The sequence below is a fragment of the Pogona vitticeps genome, chromosome 2, assembly GCF_051106095.1.
Source record: "Pogona vitticeps strain Pit_001003342236 chromosome 2, PviZW2.1, whole genome shotgun sequence".
NCBI classification, from domain to species: Eukaryota; Metazoa; Chordata; class Lepidosauria; order Squamata; family Agamidae; genus Pogona; species Pogona vitticeps.
This window is the reverse complement of record NC_135784.1, coordinates 134247098-134268442: the sequence shown is the minus strand read 5'-3', so window position 1 is coordinate 134268442 and position 21345 is coordinate 134247098. Positions and strand designations below refer to the sequence as shown.

Genomic DNA, 21345 nt, shown 5'->3' with positions numbered 1-21345 from the left:
TCAAGCCAACAATTCCAAAGAAACATTCATAACCGGGCAGCTTGGGGCTGCCTCTTGCATGGAGACGAAAGTTACAATATAATATTGATATACATTTTATAGGATGACACATCAAGCAGATGACTATAAAATCCATATAACATGGCCCCAAAAGGCAGGGATGCAGAAATCTGAATAAAACAGACTAAACTTCTCTTAGGCTAGTGACACAAAGAGCTTGAGCCTGAACATCTGGGTTGTTTATTAAAATGTATACTCCATATTCAATTGGAATTTGCAAAGTGGTTTATGTCAATTTTATTACAAATACAGGACCAAAAGATCAACATTCATAATATAAAGGCCAGCATCCTGGTCAGCATTTATGCATGAGGTGCTCCAGCTGCAGAAACTGCCATGGCAACCTGAGGAAAAGCTGGCCACATGGCTGACTGCAGGACCTGGTTGTGCTGCCATGGATGGCGGCAGGTATAAATCTTGAACAAAATACTGGCTGTCATGACTAAGCTTCAGCTCTTGCACAAAACCCCAAGCAAACAAAAGTGGGTGTTACCCTATACCGTCGTAGGCATTATTTTTAGGCCAGGTTTAATGCTTAAACATTGGACAATTTAATTAGAGGTTTGTTTTCATTCACACAGCAAAGAATGATCAGATTGTGTCTGATCATTATTAGAAAGCACACAATGTTCTAGAATACAGCATAAAATTAATACACATTAATAACTATGGCTGAGTGATCTCCGAGTCAGAAATCGAAAGTTCCTCAAAAGTTGCTCTGTTTGGAACCGGGAAACTATGACTCAGCAAAAACAAAATAACATAGCTGGAAACACATTTTCGTGCCACCAGATATTTAAAAAGCACTACTTGATCCCTGTGATATTAAAATGATAAGCCAGTGGTTGTGCAGTCCCTTGAGAAAGCAGCTCGGAAGTGATCATTATTTACAGCAGTCAGTAAGACATCTGACTGTTCACCACTTTGCAAACTGCCACATAGAGCCCCTGCTTTCACTCTTCCCTCCCATGCCAGTTAGGAAACATGCACAGTTAGTGGTGATTTCAAATATGAATGGGCTTTGCATGCATATCTGCATGCATTGGTTCACTGCTTTCCCCTTCCCCTCAAAACGTGAGTGGTGTTAGGACAAATCATGCTCCTGGACATATTTGGAAGGGAAATTTGACAAGTAAGATATACTGTACATCAACCTTTTTCTGTATCTGGTTCTCTTACAATGATATGCGCATCCGAGAAGTGACTCTTCTCCCCCCAGTCTACCTTCCTTTCCAAGTAAACCATGGAATGGTCAGAATTTGTAAGTAGTATTTTACTTAGCTGCACTTACCTTTGTACCTAATCATATTTTTAAAAAGAAAGCGATTCCAAGACTATACAGAGCCCTCCTACCCACCCACCCACCCAACCGCAGAAAACAAAGGAATCTGCAGTGAGGCAGGATTGCCCACTCACATCATCTAAAATAATGCATTTAGAGGACATTTCATTAAAATAAGTTAGACTCTAGAGTGAAGAAAATGGAGTGTGAGGGAAACTAGAGGACATTTTCAGAAATGCACCTCTGCCATCAGTTCAGCCATACATAGCGTCATATCAGCCATATGCCAAAAGGTTTAAAGAGTCTGCATGCATCTGGGGAAAGGCAGCTCAAGGGATCATACTCCATTCTACTTCATGTATAATGTCTGTGCTTCTGAGGCAAGTACATGCTGCTCCCTGGATGCCTGTCAAGCAAAAGTAGAGGTTTGTGGAAGAACGCACAGGAGCTAGAATGTCATAAATGTTAAGAGCATTTGGCTTGGCTTGGCACCCCTACAATAAAGGCAGTGGAGGGAGCAATGTGCAAAAATTCCTGTGAGCAACAAGCCATTGGACAGGTGTATAAGCTAGAAACAGCAAAGTCAAATGTCATGGCTGCATATTTCATATCCAATTTATTCCACAAGGCTGCTAATGATGAACTCTGCTCCTAAGGTTTAATACATACTGCTAGGAAAGATACTACAGGTAGAGCTGAGAGGGCACAAAATAATGGTGTGAACGTCCACCTAATGCAGTTCCTGAGTTTCGTCCAAGGCCTGGCTCAAATTCCTGGTACCGAGCGTGCAGGAGGAAAAGGTTCCACTACAAGATTTCTGTAGACATATGCCTCACCACTTTTTGTGTGTGTGAGGAAAAAAAAAAGAGGCGGAAGACATTTAAGGTAAGCATGCACACATCACACGGAACTGGTCAGAACCAATGTTCTCATGACCTACTGCTGTTTTTACATTTACATGTTTTATATTAGAAGTAGATAAATAAAAATTGGACACCCTGAATTCATTTCAGAAAGCACGCACAGAGAAGCATTTGCCTCTTTCTTATTATGGGGTGGGGGAGGGTTGGCATTATTGGAAAAAAGCAACAACAGTAATATTCACTACTGGAGATACTTATTTGCAAAAATGATACATATGTGTGTGGTGGTATGCTATTTTCTAATTATATGTACTAGTTCACAGCATGCTATTCATGTACAGTACATTATTGTCCAACTTAAGACACAGAGAGGCATTTGAAATGTATTCCACTTCTAATTTTTTTAATCGAAAAATAAGTTTGCCCTGGCATTAAACTATTGCTTACAGTTAATTCTTCCTTATTCTAAGTCCTGACTGAACAGTTTACCGTTGCACAGATGCTGGGCTATATGAAATAGGCATTACTGCAAATTGCATTGCGGTAGTTACTGCTTTTCACAACTTCTTTTCATAGTTTCACAACTAGTGCTCTAACACCTATTGGTGATTTTAAAAAAAAAAAAAAAACCTCAGTATTGATCCACTTTTCCTAGTGTGTACACATTTCAAATAATATAAGCATTATGCAAGAGGTGGTGTTTGTTGCATGCATCCTGGTGACCGATATTGTTTGAAACTGGGATAGGTGAGTCAGCCCCAGCTTTTGGGATTCTGAGCTTTCAATGGCTCCTTCCAATGTACAGGGTGGGACCAGGGAGGCTTGCTGTGCTAATTGTTCTACTGCCTTCCAGCTCATTCAGTTTGGCACCAACCTCTCTTGCAGCCTGTGCGGAAAACAGGACTAATGGCTAACCAAAGCTTATTGGCTAAAGTGAAGCAAAATTATAAACCTTTCTCAGTGGAAAGGTAACAGTTGGAGGTTTTGTGGATCCACACTGCATTGTACTCAGCAAGCCCTTTGGTTAGAATTTTCCTCAAGTTTGATCTTTTTTACACGCTGTCACATCACTTGGAGGTTCTAAGATGACAAGGACAAAATAGGATGCCCTGTTTTCCCCTTATAGTTCCAAATGATCTTGCATGTAGCCGGGCTGAAATGATTCCTGCCCAAGAAGAAAGATGGCATTTGCTACTATTGTTATAGGGTCTCTTATCTGCTGGCACACATGCTGTTCCAGTGCAAAGCTTGGATTAATGATAAAATTTCCCAAGTGGAATAAATTACAAGCAAGGGACAGGATGACAGTGATAGTGAAAGAAAAGGATAAGCTTTTGAGCAGTGACGCAAGTAAGAGAAGGTGATTAAGAAAGCTCTTCCCTTCAAGAGCAGACCAACCAAGAAAGATTCTTACATGTATCTTAGATTTAGAGGCTTGAAGCTTCAGCAAGCTTAAGTAAGAAAGGGAAAGGCTGCTGTGGTTTTGCAAATGAGAACAAATTTACTGACATAGGCCAGAGGGTCTAATACATTTCCCCTTTTGGTGGTTAGGGTCATAAAACAGAGAAGGTGAGGTACCCATTGAAGTCAGTGAAAATTAAACATATAAAAGCTTAATGGAACAGGGATTTAGAATGCCAGATCTTACATGGTGCCCATGTTTGCAGTATATGAAGAAGCACTACTTTGAAAGCCCCACACATTTCGGTGGGACCTGCACAGAATTATGCCCATAGTTTTGAACCTCAGAGCCACCATTTCTTTACTTTCCTTTAATCTTGAACCAGCAGTGCCAGTTTTCACAAAGAACGAACCTCTTCCCCACCCCACCCTGTGCTTCCGTTTCATCTAGACCCATAGTTTGACCGTCAGTAAACATTTCCAGCCATTCAGCAATTTTGGGGAGAAAGGGAAGGAACGGAAGCATGGCTGAAGGAAAAACAAAACAAGAACTGTGTTGGCGTAGAGTGAACATGAACTTTCAGACTGATGAAATCCAGTGGGGCAGAAGATCAATGAAAGAGCAAGACACAGACAAGACATACCCACAGTCAGTATCAAAGTCAGGTGGGGATGCAGTATAAGGGTCAAACCAAGTTGTGATCACCTTTGTTCATTACTTAACTTTGCCACTGGTCGTCTAACTATGGGTTAAAAAAAGAATGGAACTGGAAAGCTACATCTTATCTGAATGTGATGATCAGTGATTGCATAAAATAGCTTCCATAAAACAGATCCTCTTGTTGAACAAACAAGAGTGATTCCTTTTGTAGCCAAGGGAAATAGCCGAGACATGTTGAGATATTTGTTCTATACTTCTATAGGCCTATCTAGGATTCAGGGTCAGGGCAAGAGATTCTGCTGCTGAAAGTGAGAGGGAGGGGGATGTTAGCCACACGCACACCCCGCGCCCTTCATATGTACAGAAGCCAGCAGGATTGGATTGGTAGCTGAATCTTACTTAACTGCTAGCTGCGGGAAGGGGGTAACTTTCACCACACCTGAGACAGAGGTTAGTTTAGAGGACTCAGGACAGCTTCCGTAGCATACAGAGCCCTATCCTAAAATAGAGGGGAACAGTCAGGAGTTTCAAGGGGAACTGCCCTCCAGCATCTAACATCTGAGGCAGTTGTCTGACTTTGCCTAATCAGAAAACCATTTTCCTTAAAAGGCTAAGAAACCTAAAACAAATGGCTGCCCCATAGTGTGAATGAGGACAAGCCAGGCAAAAAGAAAAAGGTTCAGTTATCAAGAGGATGCCAGAGCACAACATGATGTGCCTGCTATTTATTTATTTATGCATGTTGCCTGACTGTATGTACACATGAACATTAACGTTCTGACCACTGTCCAGCAGAAGATGGTGATCTGGGGAGGGCTGGGAGTAGGCAAGATATTTCCCTCCCACCACCCCACAAAGTTCATGTTCAGCAGACTGCCACTCACCAGGTAAGCAGGCCTCAGAGCACACCTTATTGTCCAGTGCTTTCACGCTTGCGTTGCCAATGTCATTATTATTGTCACACTCCATACCTAGGTATGCGGCTGTCCTTTGGCCTGCAAGGGAGTTAATGTAGTTAGAGAAGGGATGGGGCTTTGATCATTATTTCTCCTCCTTCAATAATTGATAATAGGATAACATTTGATGTGGGGTATTCGGATGTAGCAAGAAAAAACCTGAACAACAGCCAATGGGTAGAGAGTGGACAATAAAGCATTCAATTGAGATGTATGTGCACCAAGCCATCTTGACTGGTTTCCTCAAACTCCTCCATTTTTCTTCCTTGTTTCAAGACAACTGTTACTCATGAGGGAGAGGGTTAATGCAATACAGAAGGATATCTAACCTTGCCCATAGAGGCAACAAATAAGCAGGCACTGAAAGACAGATTACAGAGAAGCAGGCATAAGCTATACAAAACTGTTTTAAGAGATTCTCCAGTTCATGTTTTTGAACTATCCTCTTTTTCTCCTTTAATTCTGCCAACATGACTTAAACTTTGAGTCCTTTAGAGCAGCGGTCCCCAACCTTTTTGGGGCCACAGACTGGTTGGAGGGAGTGAGCTCCATGCGCGGGGGTGGGGGCACCCCCACTCTTGTGCAGTGGGGGTGTGACGCACACTCCAAGGGCGATATGTCCACCGCAGGCGTGACACACCCACTGCATGAGCGCGACATGCCCACTGCACGAGTGCAACACGCCCACTGCATGAGCATGACACACCCACTGTGAGCGAGACAAACCCACCATGCGAGTGTGACATGCCCGTGAGTGTGGCACACCCCCACACAAGCATGATACACCCCCCATGAGTGTGACACGCACCCCACACGAGCATGTCACATCCATGCATGAGCATGACACACCCACTGCATGTGCGTGCGGGGGGGAGATCCATATCTGTGGCCCAGTTCTGGCAAGCCCATGGACTGGCACCAGGCCGCGGACCGGGGCTTGACCACCCCTGCTTTAGAGGACATTATAAGAATGATTAAAAAACAAAAACAAGGCATTCTCTACTGCAAAAGCCAGCAAACTATTGCTTCCCCAGCAAGTGCAGCCCATTTGGGCAGCTTTCCTTCCCTACCACAAGGAGAACCTCTTAACAGACCTTCTGACAACACTGAACCAAACCCATAAGGGGCTGAAAGTTGCTAACACTTAGGGTCAACCAGCTGCTGATGAGGGCGCTTGTCATATGAACCTCATCTCTGTCACCCCTGAATCTGACTCCGTGATTACAAGCACTGAGAGCAAGACTTAACAGAAGGATGCATTACATTCCCCAAGTGACATTTCATCCTTTAGGCTAGCTATTCTCAACCTTTTTTTTAAAGCCACGACCCTTTCAGGAGCTCTTCTCAGGTTCCAGGCCCCCCTGTCAAATAAGGATAAAATGTGAACAGGTATCTTTCAGAAACTCCTCACATTTTTCAATCTGTGTCCCCCTTTAACGGTGCCAAGACCCCTCAGGGGGCCATATGGCTCCTGTTGAGAATGGCTGCTTTAGGCAACTGCTCTCCACTGTAAAACCTCAAGAGAGAATGGCATCTAACTAGCTTCAAGAAGTTTTCACAGCCACAGTTTCTGGATCCTTCCCCAACTAGCTTGCTAAATTCTGTTTTTGGAATAAAAGAGAAGGTTGAATTGGGAAAGGGAGAATAGAAGATGCCCTCTTATTTCAAATTCTGCTGGTTTTAGTTTCCAGAAAGAAATGCCCTTTTGTGAAAAAAACAACAAAAAAAAAACAACAAAAAAAAAACATTTTCTTTCTGGGCTGGAACAAAAGCAGATGCAGCGAAACAGTACCCTATATCCTGACCATGAAACGCACACTGAAAATGTATTGGGAAAGCCATTAAGTATTTTTGCATCACTGCCTTTACCCACATCTCTGAATGTGATGAAAGAGTAGACTTCCATCTCCTCCTCCTCCTCCATACATGCACACTCAGAGACCAAGGCTCAGCGCAACCACAAGGCCACCACACTCAGCCTTGCTCTTCCCTCTGCAACACCGTGAACAGTGCCAGCTAGATATGCAACATAACCCAACATGGAACTAGGAGATAGAGCCCATTCTGTGTTACCATCTTCCTGTGTGGGAGAGCCATCTTCTTCCTCCATGACATCATTCCCCTGCCAAAAAAGAGATGACAGCTGTGAATCTAAAGGACTGTTCATACTTAAGGAAGACTTAGAAATGGAGTTATTGGACCTGAAGTTCTGCCCTCCCTCCAAAGACTATTTCTTGCAGGAACCTGTGGTGTAAACAATATAGAGAGGAAAACAATTCGCTTGGCTGCACCATTTCAGATTACAGGCAGGTACAAGCTTGAATGCTCTCCTGTAGTCAGACTCCCCGACCACCCCATAAAATGCACCATAGACTTGCGTTTCAGCAGTAAGGTGTGGTCCATTGGGCCAAAATCTGTACTTTGCTCACAAAATCTGTACTTTGCTCAACCTTCAAGCAGTCATCAAACTAATGGAATGGTTACAGTGGGAATGTTAGGCCAAAGTAGTTTGTTTGATGTATTCGCGAAGGTTTTCACGGCCGGCATCTAATGGTTGTTGTGGGTTTTTCGGGCTCTTTGGCCATGTTCTGAAGTTTCTTCTTCCTAACGTTTCACCAGTCTCTGTGGCCGGCATCTTCACTTTGACAGAGTGCTGTCCTCTGAAAATGCCGGCCACAGAGACTGACGAAACGTTAGGAAGAACAACCTTCAGAACACGGCCAAAGAGCCTGAAAAACCCACAACAACCATTAGTTTGTTTGACGCTTCATTAAGTAAACAGAAATGCTGGAAATTCTCAGTGAAATCCAGTTGGATACTATTTTGACCATCAGAAGCCACTCCTGAAGCTTGTGTTGAAATTACTGATTCAGACTAACTGATTTCTGGATTGGAGTCTCAAGCATATCTTTTTCCTAGCTGGGCAAAAAAAGGAAAAGCATGAGAGCCTAGAGCATTCACTCTGCTAACAATGGGGGTCTGCAAAAATCCAGACTAGTGAAGCCATCTTTTTCCTTTTTCAGCTCAGAATACTACATGCATCTCATTGTTCAGAACTACGAATTGCTTCTTTCAGCAGCTCTGTGCTCCTGGATCAGTTCCTCCCCATTTGGGATCCTGTACCTCTCCAGTTATTCCTCTTTGGAATGAACCTTACCTATCCAATCCCATATCATCTTCTAAATACTGCATGTTGTTTTATCCCTTGGTTCCCAATCAATTTTTTAATCTAATTTTATTTTATTTTTGCAGCAAAACAAGATTTCACAGGCAAGCTGAAAACCCCATTCCCTTTCAGACTCCAGATGTAAAACAGGTTTTCGGACATGGAGATTTACCTCTGCATCTCGCTCCTCAGCTGAGATACTGACAAAGTTTGCATCTGGAGATTCAACAGGGGTTGACTAAAAGAAGAGAAAGAGGTGTAGAAACATGGACATAATACCAACTCTCCATACAGACAGGGTCTATCAACCGCAACGTATTTATTTATTTAAAATATTTTTACTTGCCTTTCTCCTTAAAAAGGACCCAAGGCAGCTTACATCACTGAAAGACAATATTTAAGCTGACAACAATGAGTATACAAACGTTAAAAAGGAACAAACAAATACCACTCTGAGAGATGGTAAACACAAGTAGTACTAAAGACCCAGTCAGAGCAGTACTCCATAACAATCCTTCTAAAAGTCATATCTCATTTGCTTTTTACCTTTCCTCTCAATAAGTATTTGAACAAGATAAGCCTGGCAGGTCTGCCTGGCCACACCCAACAGGGTAGTAGGTATACACACACACAGCCGCCATCGCGTGCTAAAAAAACTCTCTCTCTCTCTCTCTCTCTCTCTCTCTCTCTCTCTCTCTCTCTCTGTGTGTGTGTGTGCGTGTGCGTGTGTGTGTGTGTGTGTGTTGGACAATGGTAGCTTTTGATTAAGGCATCCATTAGTACCCCAATCCCCCAAACCCCACACTTTTGGTCACTGGCACCTTGATCAGCTTCCTGTACTTACATCTCCTTCTGAAGGGACTGCACTGGCAGCGGCAGGTGAGGGGACCATGTCTCCCTCTTCTTCGGTGCCAGGAGCAACGTAGGAGCCTGACATGGAAGACATGGTGTCAGTGCTGATCTCAGAGTGCTGGCTTTGGGAGGAGGCCATGGACATGACAGATTGGGCCAGACTGCTGCTAGCAGGATCTAAGGAAAGAGAGGAGGGCTCAGACAAGACATGGTCAGGAGTACTGAGTACAAGAGACATGCCTGCGGCTCATTATGCTTTCAGTTGCACACTTAGCTGCCTTAAGCACCCTTTGGTGGAAAGACATAATAAACTTTCACAAACCAGCTAAGCCTTTTAAGGGTTTCCAAGACCCTACTCAACAATTTATGTCCTGAACAAGTGAATTCTTTATTCATTTGCTATGAATCCAGTTATGTTACCTAACTTGTTCTCCTTCCCATAGCTTTACTATCACATCTGACTTCTATTTATGCATCCTTGGACAGTTTGTAAACAATCAGATCAGCTCAATCCCTCTTGATTAATTTCTTTAGGCTTCCATTTGTGCTGCTTCCTAAACTTTAACAGTGGCCAGAATCCTATCATGGAATGATTGTATATAACACCAATTACATAAGCATAGGGAGGTGTCTGGCTAGCTGGCTGTTACTTATCCTGTAGTTCTCTAGGCATGTAATCCGGTGCATGATTGGTCACGCAACCAGCAGACAGCAACTAGCAAAAGAACATGCTGTTCTGCATGTAGTATTCTCGAACAGGATTTTTGCCAGTAAGATGAATCCCCTAGAGCAGTGGTCCCCAAACTTTTCTGAAGCAGTTTAGCATGCGGGTGGGGTTAGCATCTGTGCAGGGGGGGACCCATGCATGGGTGAGTGGAGCATCCATGCATGCATGCGTGCAGGGAGGCTGTGCATGTGTCCATGTGTGCATGGGCAGGGCATTTGTGCATCCATACGTGTACGTCAGGGGCGTACGTACACGCGGGGTGTGTGGAGATCTGTCTCCACAGCCCAGTCCTGCCAAGGCCATGGCCCGGTAACCAGGCCGTGGAACAGGAACTGGGGACCCTGGGTCTAGAGGATTAACATGTTTCCCAGAGAAATAGGTGAACAAAGTAGCTTGTCTGAAAAAATAGTTTAGCTAGACAAGACAACATGTTTGATATGCATCTTGTATTTTATGGGCTCATATTCTATTCATAGAGATCTTCCTTCTAGCAAAGAAGAAATACAAATGTGAGAAGAAGAAGAGGAAGAAGAGGTGTTGGCAGAGGAGGAGGAAGAGAAGGAGAGCAGGGAGTGAGAGAAACCCTCATAATAACCTTGACAAGGAGGCTTGCCATAATGTTTTCCAAGAATTATGGCACGTGAGCTTTCCTACTGTACCTTCTGGGGAAGAGATAGTAGAAGAGAGAGGTGTCCCTGTACAAGAAGACTGGTCTATTGCTCCTGAGGACGATAAGGTGAGGTTTTCACTTTCTGGCGTCACACCACATTCCTAAAAGACATAGAAAACTTTATCATTTCCTTCCTTCTGAAAGTTGGGTGTCGGAACCTAAGCTGTTCCCAGCTTGATTCAAATTAAGCCAGGAGAGATCTGGGGTATTCAGGGGCAAAGAAGCAGGGGTCAGATCAGTCTTCTGAAACTACTCAAGCCCCAGAAATTTTGTCTGATGTGATGCAATGGAGAAACCTAGCCAACTTTAAGAGGACTGTTGGGGTTCTGGTAGCCCAAGTGGTCATCTTTAAGCTGCCCATGATGCCATGATTCACGGCTGACATGGCTTTTTCTCAGCAGGCAAACCATTTGCCAAGCAAGGAAGCCATTGATTCTCTTACATCTCTAGATTTTAATCTGAGCAAAAGAAGGATTTTCTGGATGTAAACCCATGTGGCCTTTGAGGTGATCTTTCCTGGTCCTCTGAAACTGTTTCCCAAGCTTGGCTTGAGAGAACTCCACCAACATCCCTACTTGCCACATGTGGGTACCACGGCCCTTGGGTTCAAATTCTAGGATATCTGAAGAATATCCAACAGTAGAATCCTCCCCTCTTAGCTCATTATCTGGGCAACTGGCCTGCAGTGTAGAAGATGCCCAGCCACTTTGAGTGAGCAGTGATTCAAGATCTTTCTGATAAGTGATCACCTCTTCTTGAGGACAAGGAGACTTTCTCCTAGAAACTCTGATTTCAGCTTCACTGCACGCCTTCTCATCTTCTTCATGCAGTACTGAGGAATTCTGAGATATGGACCTGTTGAGAAGAAAGATGCTTTCTTTCTAGCATAAATCAAATAGAGAGCTGGAAAGCTCTTAAAAAGAAAGTCACCACATAAAACCCATGCAGAAAACTGCCTATTAATGAACTAGCTAGATGGAGTATAGGCAACACATGGACCAGGAGCCACATGTGTCCCCTTGTCATTTCTTCTAGCCCTGCCATCCTTACCTAGCTTCTTAATATTCCAGTCACTACTCAGTTTGCTGGGCTGACAACAATCAAAGAAATAAGTACCATTTTCATCTTTTAAGGGTTTGTCTACACGGGCTCATTGGAAGAGGCTGGAGCTCGCAAAATAGGGTCTCTAGGGGTCATGGACAGGTGTGGTGTACTATCTGGATGTGCTGTAATAGAGTCTCAGATTTTTAAAAATTTCCTCTCTTCATCCACAGCTAAGCAAAGGAAATGTTAAATTTGCCAATATCCCAAGATGGCCATCTTCTTAAAACACTTAATGATACAGCAAAATGACAGTGGATGGAGCCTTGACAGTCCCAAGATGACTTTGGTTCATTTCCAGTGATCACACACAATGGAAACAAAGCAAAACAGAGCTATTCTACCTGCACCAAAAAAAATTACTAGCCTTTAACAGAGTCCCAGAACAGTGTGAGTAGGAAACCTCTGGGGATAGGCTGGGTCACTCCAGCAATTACATCAAGTGATTACCAGAAAAAGGAGCAAACCAACCCATCCCAACAGTGGACCAAAGAGCAGACTGATTGCCCATCTGATAACACCCAGCATCTCAGTGTTTGGCCCCACATTTCCCACTTCCAATTCCTTTCTGGTTAAGATAAGGTAGGCATCATGTTTATGTGTCATATTGTGTTTTGGGGAGGATTTACCAGTAGGCAAGGTGAGCAAGTATCAGGATTTGTAGTTTGCAAAACAGCTAAATGCAGCACAGGAGGTAGACTTGAGCAAGCCACTTACTTAGTCAAACTCTTTTTCAGCTTGAGTCCTTGGTTGCCACAATCCGACAAGCGTTCGAGAGGAGACAGGGTCCGTATGGGAGGCAGGTGGCCATCACTGCCATAGGATGGGAGCATGCCTGAGACATGGTTGTCACCAAGGACGTGAAGCGGGAGGGCGGCTGGGGATGGAGTCAGGGGCCCATTAAGAGCTTCCAGGAGAGACACCACTTCATAGCCGGGAGGGATGTTCTCTGAAGACTAGAGGAGGCAAACATGAATGTGAAATATCCCTCAATATCAAATATGCTTTCAAAGGAGACTACAAGACAAAACAGGAGGGTCCATCCATCTCTAATAAAAAAAAATCTGCCTTATACACAATGCATAAAGAAGAACTGAGATAATGAATGAAGGAGTAGCTTATTCCATGCAAAGTTGTTTAACGTTCTATGATGTAAAAAAGCTTGCATGGTTATGAATGTTGGGGGATTTTCTGAAATTTCCAGAGGGACTTTCAATATATTGCAAGGTATACAAATACTCCAAATCACCCTCCCAAAAAGAGTGGGCTTGCAAAATGAAGTTTGTTCCCACCCAAGCCCCCTATGTCCGAAAAAACAAGGTAGAATGAAAGAGAAATAAAATCAGCTAAATGAAATGAAATGTACATTTCTTATAGTGTTTCCTATTTCCACTGAACATTCAATGTAAGAAATTATGAAACCAACCCATAACACACCCTGATGGGGCCTGACCCACTGATAACCAGAACAGTTCATTTTTGGTTTGCTGTACGATGGTTCCCATACATTACCATTGGCTGAAAAGTTTTTAAAAACTACATGGATAAAAAAGAATCAATAGATACATTGAGATATTTCTCATTTTATCCATCTTTTGGGGGTGGGTGAGAGGGAGGGGGCTCTGTAGCTGGCTGAAATTTGGTGAAATCATTTACTCCTTGCACAGGTGACAATGTCATACAGTGACCTCATATTAGAGGTCTACTTCTGTATTTATTCTGCAAGGCAAGACGTTCATCCAAATTATCAGAATGACCTATTGTAGTGCACAAGGACTGGTTTTCAGATTTTATTCTGGACAAGATAATCTGGATTACTTAACTTGGAATGTTTTAATTGGAAAAAGGGAGACAAAGACTATATGGTTGTAAATAGAGCATTACTGAATGGCACCCATTCAAGACTACAGAATTAACGGTCCTCAAGAATCTTCCCATATACAGCCTGCAAGGATAGCTATCAAGGTACACTGCATGCTCTTGTCTTATACAGTATATGAAAAATCTGTCTTAATTCACTCATTGTAGCAAATGAGTAGCAGCTTTGTTCTTTGCTCATGTTTCTTTAGATTACACATGTAATCTAAACAAAACTAATGTCCCAAGAACAATTCTAGGTTTTAAGCACAAAGCTTTTTTTTAAATCAATCTAGACAATATGGAGAGTCATTTGTCTTCCAAATGCACAGCAAAGCAGTACCATCACCCAAATTTCATCTGCACTTAGGGTCAAGAAGACCAAGAATATGAAAAATTCCAGTACTCCATAGGACAGATATGATGGTAGCACTAAATCCTGAGCTTGCAGAAGTAGACCAGGAAACAATTCTAAGATGGTGCTGCTGGGACTGAATAGATCTCTGTAGGACACAAACTGCAGCTGCAGTGGGGAATGTTTGGTCCTTGAGAGAGAGAGAGAGAGAGAGAGAAATGGCCACTCCCATAAGCACAGTTAGTAACACAGATTAAATTCCAAGTTTTGTGGCTGTACGAGCAGGCCCTGAGCCATCACAGGGCGTGTGGATGGAAGACGGAAGCTGTTCAGCAACATCTGGAGAACCATACATTCTCCCTCCCTCACCAACAATCTAAAAAGCCTCAACTGCTGACAGGTCTTCCAGACTGGCAGTTCTTTGGAACTCATCCATGGCTGCTGGATCATGACCTTTATTTGCCTGACTCTTGATACTTTGGGGCACTAGAAAGAAAGATCCTCAAGTCCTCCTTCTTTCTTTCACACTGGAGAGGGAACACATATGTGACCGTGTACCGACACGTGCAAATTAAAATTAATTTTTAAATAAAACAAGATTCAAATGATTTATACACTTTTATGAAGTGCAGGGTTTGTTATTTAAAATGTATTAAGGAAATTAAGAAACTATAAAGAAATGTGATATAAGAATCATGCTAGCAGATGCACATATCTTATTTGGCAATAACTGTGAAAGAAATTCCAGTTCTACTCTAGGCTCTCTTTCATCTTAAAGTAATTCATTTGGGTAAAGTGATATTCTCATGCAATTTGTTTTCCATTTGTGCAATGAAGTGGACCAAAGCTGTTCTTCTTTTCCAACCACACAGAGCATATGTTTGTAAGCAAGAAGTACATATGCTCTGAGATACACAGATAATCATTGCTTCTTGCCATGTGACCATATTTGTGTTTTGACAAATGGACTCCCTGCTCCTGACTGAGATTTGGTTGCCACTTAACTGCCTGTGGCAGTTTTTTTTCTGGCAGTTATTCATTATGCAAATTTCCTGTAACAGAAACAAGAAGTCTTGTAGCAACTTCAAGACTAGTTAGTTTTTATTTGTCTAAAAAGTGCTACACGACTTCTGGTTTCCAATGTGCTAAATCAGATGAAGGGCTTGTCTACATGCCTGTTCTAGAGTGAACTGGAGTGAGCTAAGGAGGGTCCCCACCAACTGCTTTCAGAAGTAGGAGGAGACAGGAGGGGGCAATGGGTGGGGTGGAATTTGGTTTACTTTACTCTTAAAGAGACAGTCAAGAAAAGAAAGAAAAATCCCCCTCCAGTCTGCTCCTTTCATGGCTGATGCTCCACTTGCTCCTTTTAAAAAGCCAAACCAAGCTACATAAACATGCAGACACAGACAGACAGACAAACCCTCTCTCTTTCTCTTTCTCTCTCTCTCTCTCTCTCTCTCTCTCTCTCTCTCTCTCTCTCTCACACACACACACACACACACACACACACACACACAGAGAGAGAGAGAGAGAGAGAGAGAGAGGGAGAGGGAGAGGGAGAGGGAGGGAGGTTTGGCTTTCCAAAAGCTGCCTCCCCACACTGCCATTGGAAATTAAATACTTCCATGGAGCTGCGAAGTCTTTAATTCAACTATAGCATGAGGCGTCTCTCTTACCACGTCACTACACAATATTAGTTAAGTGAAAGGGGACAGCTTTCTTTGGTCTATTCCCAGCAATCACACATGCTAGGACTGATCTGAACCAGAGCAATCCTCCTCTCACCAAAGAAGCAGAAGCCCCTGACAAGGGCCAGAAAGGTAGGACTGCTCTGGGAGCAGGCTAGTGCACGCTAGCAAAGACATCCTCTGATCACCACCTTTAAGACTCCACCAGGTCATCCCTGCACCAGTCCAAACAGTGGACTAAATACCGGTCTGATGGCACTCTCTGCCCAATAGCAAACTCTGTGCCACTGTATTACAGGGATTTCTTTCTCTCTCTCACTCTTTTAAGAAACTGAAATTAAATTAACATTTCTTGGCACTCAACCCTTCTGCACTAGAACATTTCCCAGCACCACAAACCAGTTCATCAAATCAAGACTGTGTCAACATTTGACATGTCGGCGCACCCATACTAACCGAGTGTTCTTCTGAGTCTGACGTCTGGGAGGAGATGATGGGATTGAAGCTGGTTGGGGAAAGGGGCCCAAGTTTTTTTCTCATGGCTCGAATCTGCAGCAAGGCTCGGAACGCTGTGGGGCAAGAAATGGGGAAGGGGGAAATGAGTAGCTTCCAAAACACACTCTAAATCACACATACTAAGAAGACAGAGACTGCTCTTTGGGGTTTCTTTTTCTAAATATCCGGCCATGAACAGGGCACCAAAGACAAAGAAGTCATATCGAGCAAGGATTGGCCATGATCTTAATTTTTCAATAGTTATGTCACAAGACAAAAAAGGCTTCCACAAATGCAATGCATTTTGCATTCAGTATGCAGGTACAGTAATAATTTTGTAAAATTAGAGAATCCAACAACATAAACTATTGACTCTTTGGAGAGTGAAGGTGACCAGTTTTGGCCAAACACAAAAACTCTAAGAGAGGTCAACTTACGCAGCCTGCAAATGGGGCAGTTGTTGGCTTGGTAACGCAGAGTGTCAGCACAGGTGTTGCAGAGGCAAAGATGGCGGCAAGGTAAGATCAAGGTGTCCCGTACATCCGAAAGGCAGACCACACACTCTGCACTATTGTCACTCACCTCATCCTCTGCTACCTGGATGGGAGAGCACAGCAAAATACTCTAGCTGTAAAGGCCACTTGGCAAGCAGAATTCATATTGATGTTGTATAGGTAGGAGTGTTGTTAAGGCAGATTTGCAGAGAAAGAGGCAAAAAACAGACATGGGAGAAAAACAGTAAAATCTGCAAAGAAATTAATGTGACACTAAAGTGTTTTTTACTAAAGAAATGGAGGCACGTTTTTATATGTATATAAATAGGTGTTTTTACTTTACACTGGGATGTATAAGAGTGCACGTCTGTAGGTATGTGTATATTGCAGATGCACACATGCACAACACATATTTACGAACTTCTGCCACATATGGTTGTTGTAAGTTTTTCAAGCTGTTTGGCCGTGTTCTGGAGGCCCAAAAAGCCGACAACAACCATTGGATCCCGGCCATGAAAGCCTCTGAGAATACATTCTGCCACATAATTTCTTTCAAAAGTCATTTTCATTTATAAACTCAAACCCTGAAGAGTGTACTTGTGTGCAACATGTTAATTGGCTCAAAGCTATCAGCTGTAATTCTCACCTTGGAATCCTGTGTGTTGTATTTGTTTTCTATCCCATAGATCTCCTGAAGCAAGTAGCTCACACCATCCACCTGGAGAGAAAACAGCCACCACCACACAAATCGCAAGAGACAGCAGAGACTGAAAACAGAAATCTCATGGAAGAAAAACCGAATATAGCTTTTCCTAAAGACTTCCTTCATTCACACTGCAAAAGATAACAGTCTACTTCAGTCCACCTGAATGTACACCCTTCCCGCCCCACACTACGAGGAAGCCATCTTCACTTCATCCTCAACCAGACCTTCTGCCTTGTCTGACTCACCTAGACTGTCCTCAGTTGAAATATTACATAGCCTTTTCTTTTTACATAATCAATGGTCTCCCCACTTCACTTATTTCTAAAAGCTTCTTGCAAAAACCACTGGTGGTGAGATATATAACTAATGTGGGTAGTATACATCTCTAATCCATAATTGTGGCCTTCTTCCCAAACAGTGTCTTGGAAGGGAGGGTCTTTTCACTGATTCTAACTACCTCAGGAAGCATCCCTTGAATGCAGCAGGTACGAGGAACTGTTAGCCACACACTCACCACTTGCTTCTGTTTGAGGGGTTTCACACAAAAACAGCCATCAGCATGCTGAGGTAAAAAAAAAACAGTATGGTGAGAGAGAGAGACCTTTGGCATTGCTGTCTGCTGAGAAGCTTTTACAGAATATGTTTGTGATGAAACAAAATTTCACCTTTTTAAAATGTGTTTGCTGTACAGCAGAACGCAAAAATAATGCACCCTGTTCATGCCGTGCTTTGTGTGAGAGACTTCAACTATGGCTCCCCTTTTAATTCAGTCCCTTTCATTCTCTCAGCACCATTCATTATTGCACTAGCTCTCACAAAAGATTGCTACAGTTCCAATCATCTTTCAATTCATTTTATTGATGTTATTGCGTATTTTTGCAAAAGTTTTTACATTCACTCAGCCAAGAACATGAGAGATACATTTAAGCTAATTAGTTAATGGAAGACATTCCTGGCTGTTATAAGTTAGTTCGAGTTGTTCTATAGCATGCCTTCCAACTGTGTGCCACTTTAAGAGATGATGCTACCATTGTGTGGCAGAAGGGCAAATAAATGCGTGAAAATGCCACCCTCTGATAGTTTGCAGAATATGTCACATTGTCACCTCCCCAGTAGAGGCACTCTGTCCTGATCAACTCCAGTTCTTTCAAGATATTCTGCTTTATAGAGAATGTTTCCTCTCTCAATCCTTCCTTCCAAGAGATCAGCACTGCTGGAAAAAGTGGGAATTTTAAGTAGCCTTCTTAGGCATTCCTCATGGTCCTGGAATCATCATCCTGGATGTTGTACTTACTGAGCAGTGAACAGAGAAGGCTAGGGAGCTGCTGACTAAATCATGAAGTTCTAGGGCACAGGCCCTTGTCATACAACCAGTTCAACATGCCCAGTGCCAATGGTCTTCCAGAGTCAGGGTCAAAGCGCTAAGCCATTTTGTTTAGCAGTGGCTATAATGCCACGAGCCATCTTCCTTGGATTTTCTTGTTTCCCCTGGATTTAGCTCCAAAGCTCACCTGTAGGTGAGGGTAGTAGATGGAAAATATGTTGTTCTGAGCTATCCCTGTTTTAATGGTAAGTAGTCTGTGATGGTTTAATTCTGAATAGGTGACTAATTATGAACTGCTCGTTTTACCAAAGCTCTGGTCCTGGTAGAATTGAAAATCAGTAGAATGAGTTAGCTGACATGGATCAATATATCTGTTTTCATTCTCTGGAGTTTTCGGTGGGGGGAGGCTATGGTGACTGTCATGATGAGTGCAGGGGATTCAAAATGTATCACTGCAGCATTGATCCTTGGAAATAAACTATGGGTGAAGTGAGCCTTGCCTGCCAGCTTTTTATCTGGCTCAACTGTATTCCCTGTGCAGCTACCATGAACTCTTCACACCCTGAGCCCTTGGAAAAGCCTAGACCACACCTTGCAAAAGGTCTGGTCTTGAACTTGGAAGTTTTACATCTGGGGACTGCAATGCTGAGAACTGCCCAGTCAGTGGCCATGCTGTCTGAGGATTCTGGGTTTTGTAGTCCACAAAAATAGCAGATCCAAGTTCTGGCCTGCAACTATGTGTACTGTGCTGAAAACCTTGCTTTAACAAATGATCAGCAGCAAGACAATGCTCACCTTCTCAAATGTTGCCAATAGGACGTGGCAGTGACCCATATGCTCTGCAAGACAAGAAAACAGGAGATGAGTGTGGTTCCTATAAAGATTGCTTTCTTTTCTTCTTGCATTTGCCTAACCTCCTGTGTTGAGCTGTTCTTAAAAGTTCACAAAAATTATAACATGGTCAGTCTCATGGAACCAAATAGCTCAATTCATGAGATTTTCATAGAGTGTGCATTGTTTGTTGCCAACAGGTTCTATACTTGAAATGTGATCTGCCTGATCAGAAGCTGTGTTGTAAAAGCACAGAGAGATCTTACAAGGAGAACATTTAGGGCATCCTTGTTAAATCAGTGTCAGAAAAGATTTCAGCCTTAAGAACATCTCTTACCATCTCCTTCATCTACCACTGCAAGAACCACCATCGGATAGACTTCACGATCCAGGTCAAAGCCCAGCTGTAAAGAATAAGAAGAATAAATGGAAAACATGAGACAGCAGAAACAGCTAGATCAGTGAAAATCCTGCTATGATTCGCATACACTACAGGTGTATCCCAAGATGCCAACATATCTGAAATACCCAAATCTGAAATCAGAGGTCTTGAAATTCTGCAGCTTCACAATTCTCACAAAATGTTGGCATTTAAAGATGGCTGTCCAGAAAGAATGCTTGATGGCTTTGAATTAAAGCTCCAGTACAATTTTTGGAGATTCATGTTGTGGTCATGGTTAATGTGTTGGGTTGTGACTCAGGACTTCTAGGTTCTGGTCCATGGTGAGCCACGAAATTCATGGGATGATTTTGGGCTAGTCACTCTTTCAGCCTGGCATGGCATGGTTGAGAGGACCAAATAGAGAGGCGAGTCATGTTTGCCCCACAAGCAAAAGTGGATATAAATTAAGTGCCTTTTGACTCGGGATACTGAACACACTTTCAGAATCTCTCTTAAACTATTTATGTACTTGCATGAAAGCTGTCAGGATGGGACAGAAATACAGGAGAGAAACACTTTAAATATTAAGAGATCTCAGTCTTTCATGACAAACACTTTCTGTAAACAGATCACGAGTTTCCAGTCATGCCACTTTGAACATTGTACAGGGAATCAGTAACTGTGGGACTAACTACAGAACACATTTGTTTGTTTGTTTGTTTGTTTGTTTGTTTGTTTGTTTGTTTGTTTGTTTATATCCCGCCTATCTGGTCAGTCATGACCACTCTAGGCAACTTACAACATGAATAAAACACACATAAAATACACAGATAAATACAGTATAAAATTATTACATAGTGAACAATAAACAAAATCCAACACGAAATACATAGCACACAAAAGCTCTCTTTCAAATCTTATTTTACTCAGATACAAATAAGGAGACCTAATCTGATTCATGGCCACAGCACTAAGGAAAAGGAAGGAAGCTTAATCCTTTCCACTCCCCCCCCCCCATCCCTGCACTGCAGCCACCAGGAGTAAACAGATGCCGACAGTGATTTTTCATTAGTAACTGCAGCACAGGGGCGGGGGAAGAATTGGGGGTTTGTATCTGGGAAGGGAAGGATTATATCTGTCTTCACAGAGCACTGTAGTGCCATAATCTCTATGGGGACCACAGGCTTACATTTGGAAATAATACAATCAGACACAGAGAAGCATGCTGTTAATTTTACTGGAGGCTGAGATCAAAGTCCCACCCCCACACCCCGCAAATTAATGTTAAAGTCCCTGCATGACACCATCCAGCCAAAGGGCTGGCCATGTTTGTCTTCCCTCAACACAACTTTGCAGAAACACATTGTCCCCCATTTTGTCTCCATCTCACCCTTTACCTCAACACTACCCGGCCCAAGGAGGGCTCTTGCAAAAATGGGATGGTGTGCCACACATCCAGGTGCAAGATTGGGAG

General features: G+C 42.9%; 1 protein-coding gene across 4 annotated transcripts in view; it reads right to left on the bottom strand.

Moving 5' to 3' along the window:
• Positions 1-21345, bottom strand: part of RNF157 (ring finger protein 157) — a 102511-nt gene that overhangs the window by 8575 nt on the left and 72591 nt on the right. For all 4 annotated transcript variants that reach the window (XM_020813233.3, XM_020813232.3, XM_020813234.3 and 1 more), the window contains exons 6-18: positions 19827-19893; positions 19454-19497; positions 17849-17896; positions 17275-17346; positions 16572-16731; positions 16096-16208; positions 12457-12695; positions 11388-11493; positions 10628-10739; positions 9234-9418; positions 8562-8627; positions 7297-7345; positions 5152-5262 (exon numbers count right to left, since the gene is read on the bottom strand). In XM_020813233.3, coding sequence (XP_020668892.1) covers positions 5152-5262; positions 7297-7345; positions 8562-8627; positions 9234-9418; positions 10628-10739; positions 11388-11493; positions 12457-12695; positions 16096-16208; positions 16572-16731; positions 17275-17346; positions 17849-17896; positions 19454-19497; positions 19827-19893 — 1372 coding nt within the window. The remainder of the gene's footprint in view (positions 1-5151; positions 5263-7296; positions 7346-8561; positions 8628-9233; positions 9419-10627; positions 10740-11387; positions 11494-12456; positions 12696-16095; positions 16209-16571; positions 16732-17274; positions 17347-17848; positions 17897-19453; positions 19498-19826; positions 19894-21345) is intronic.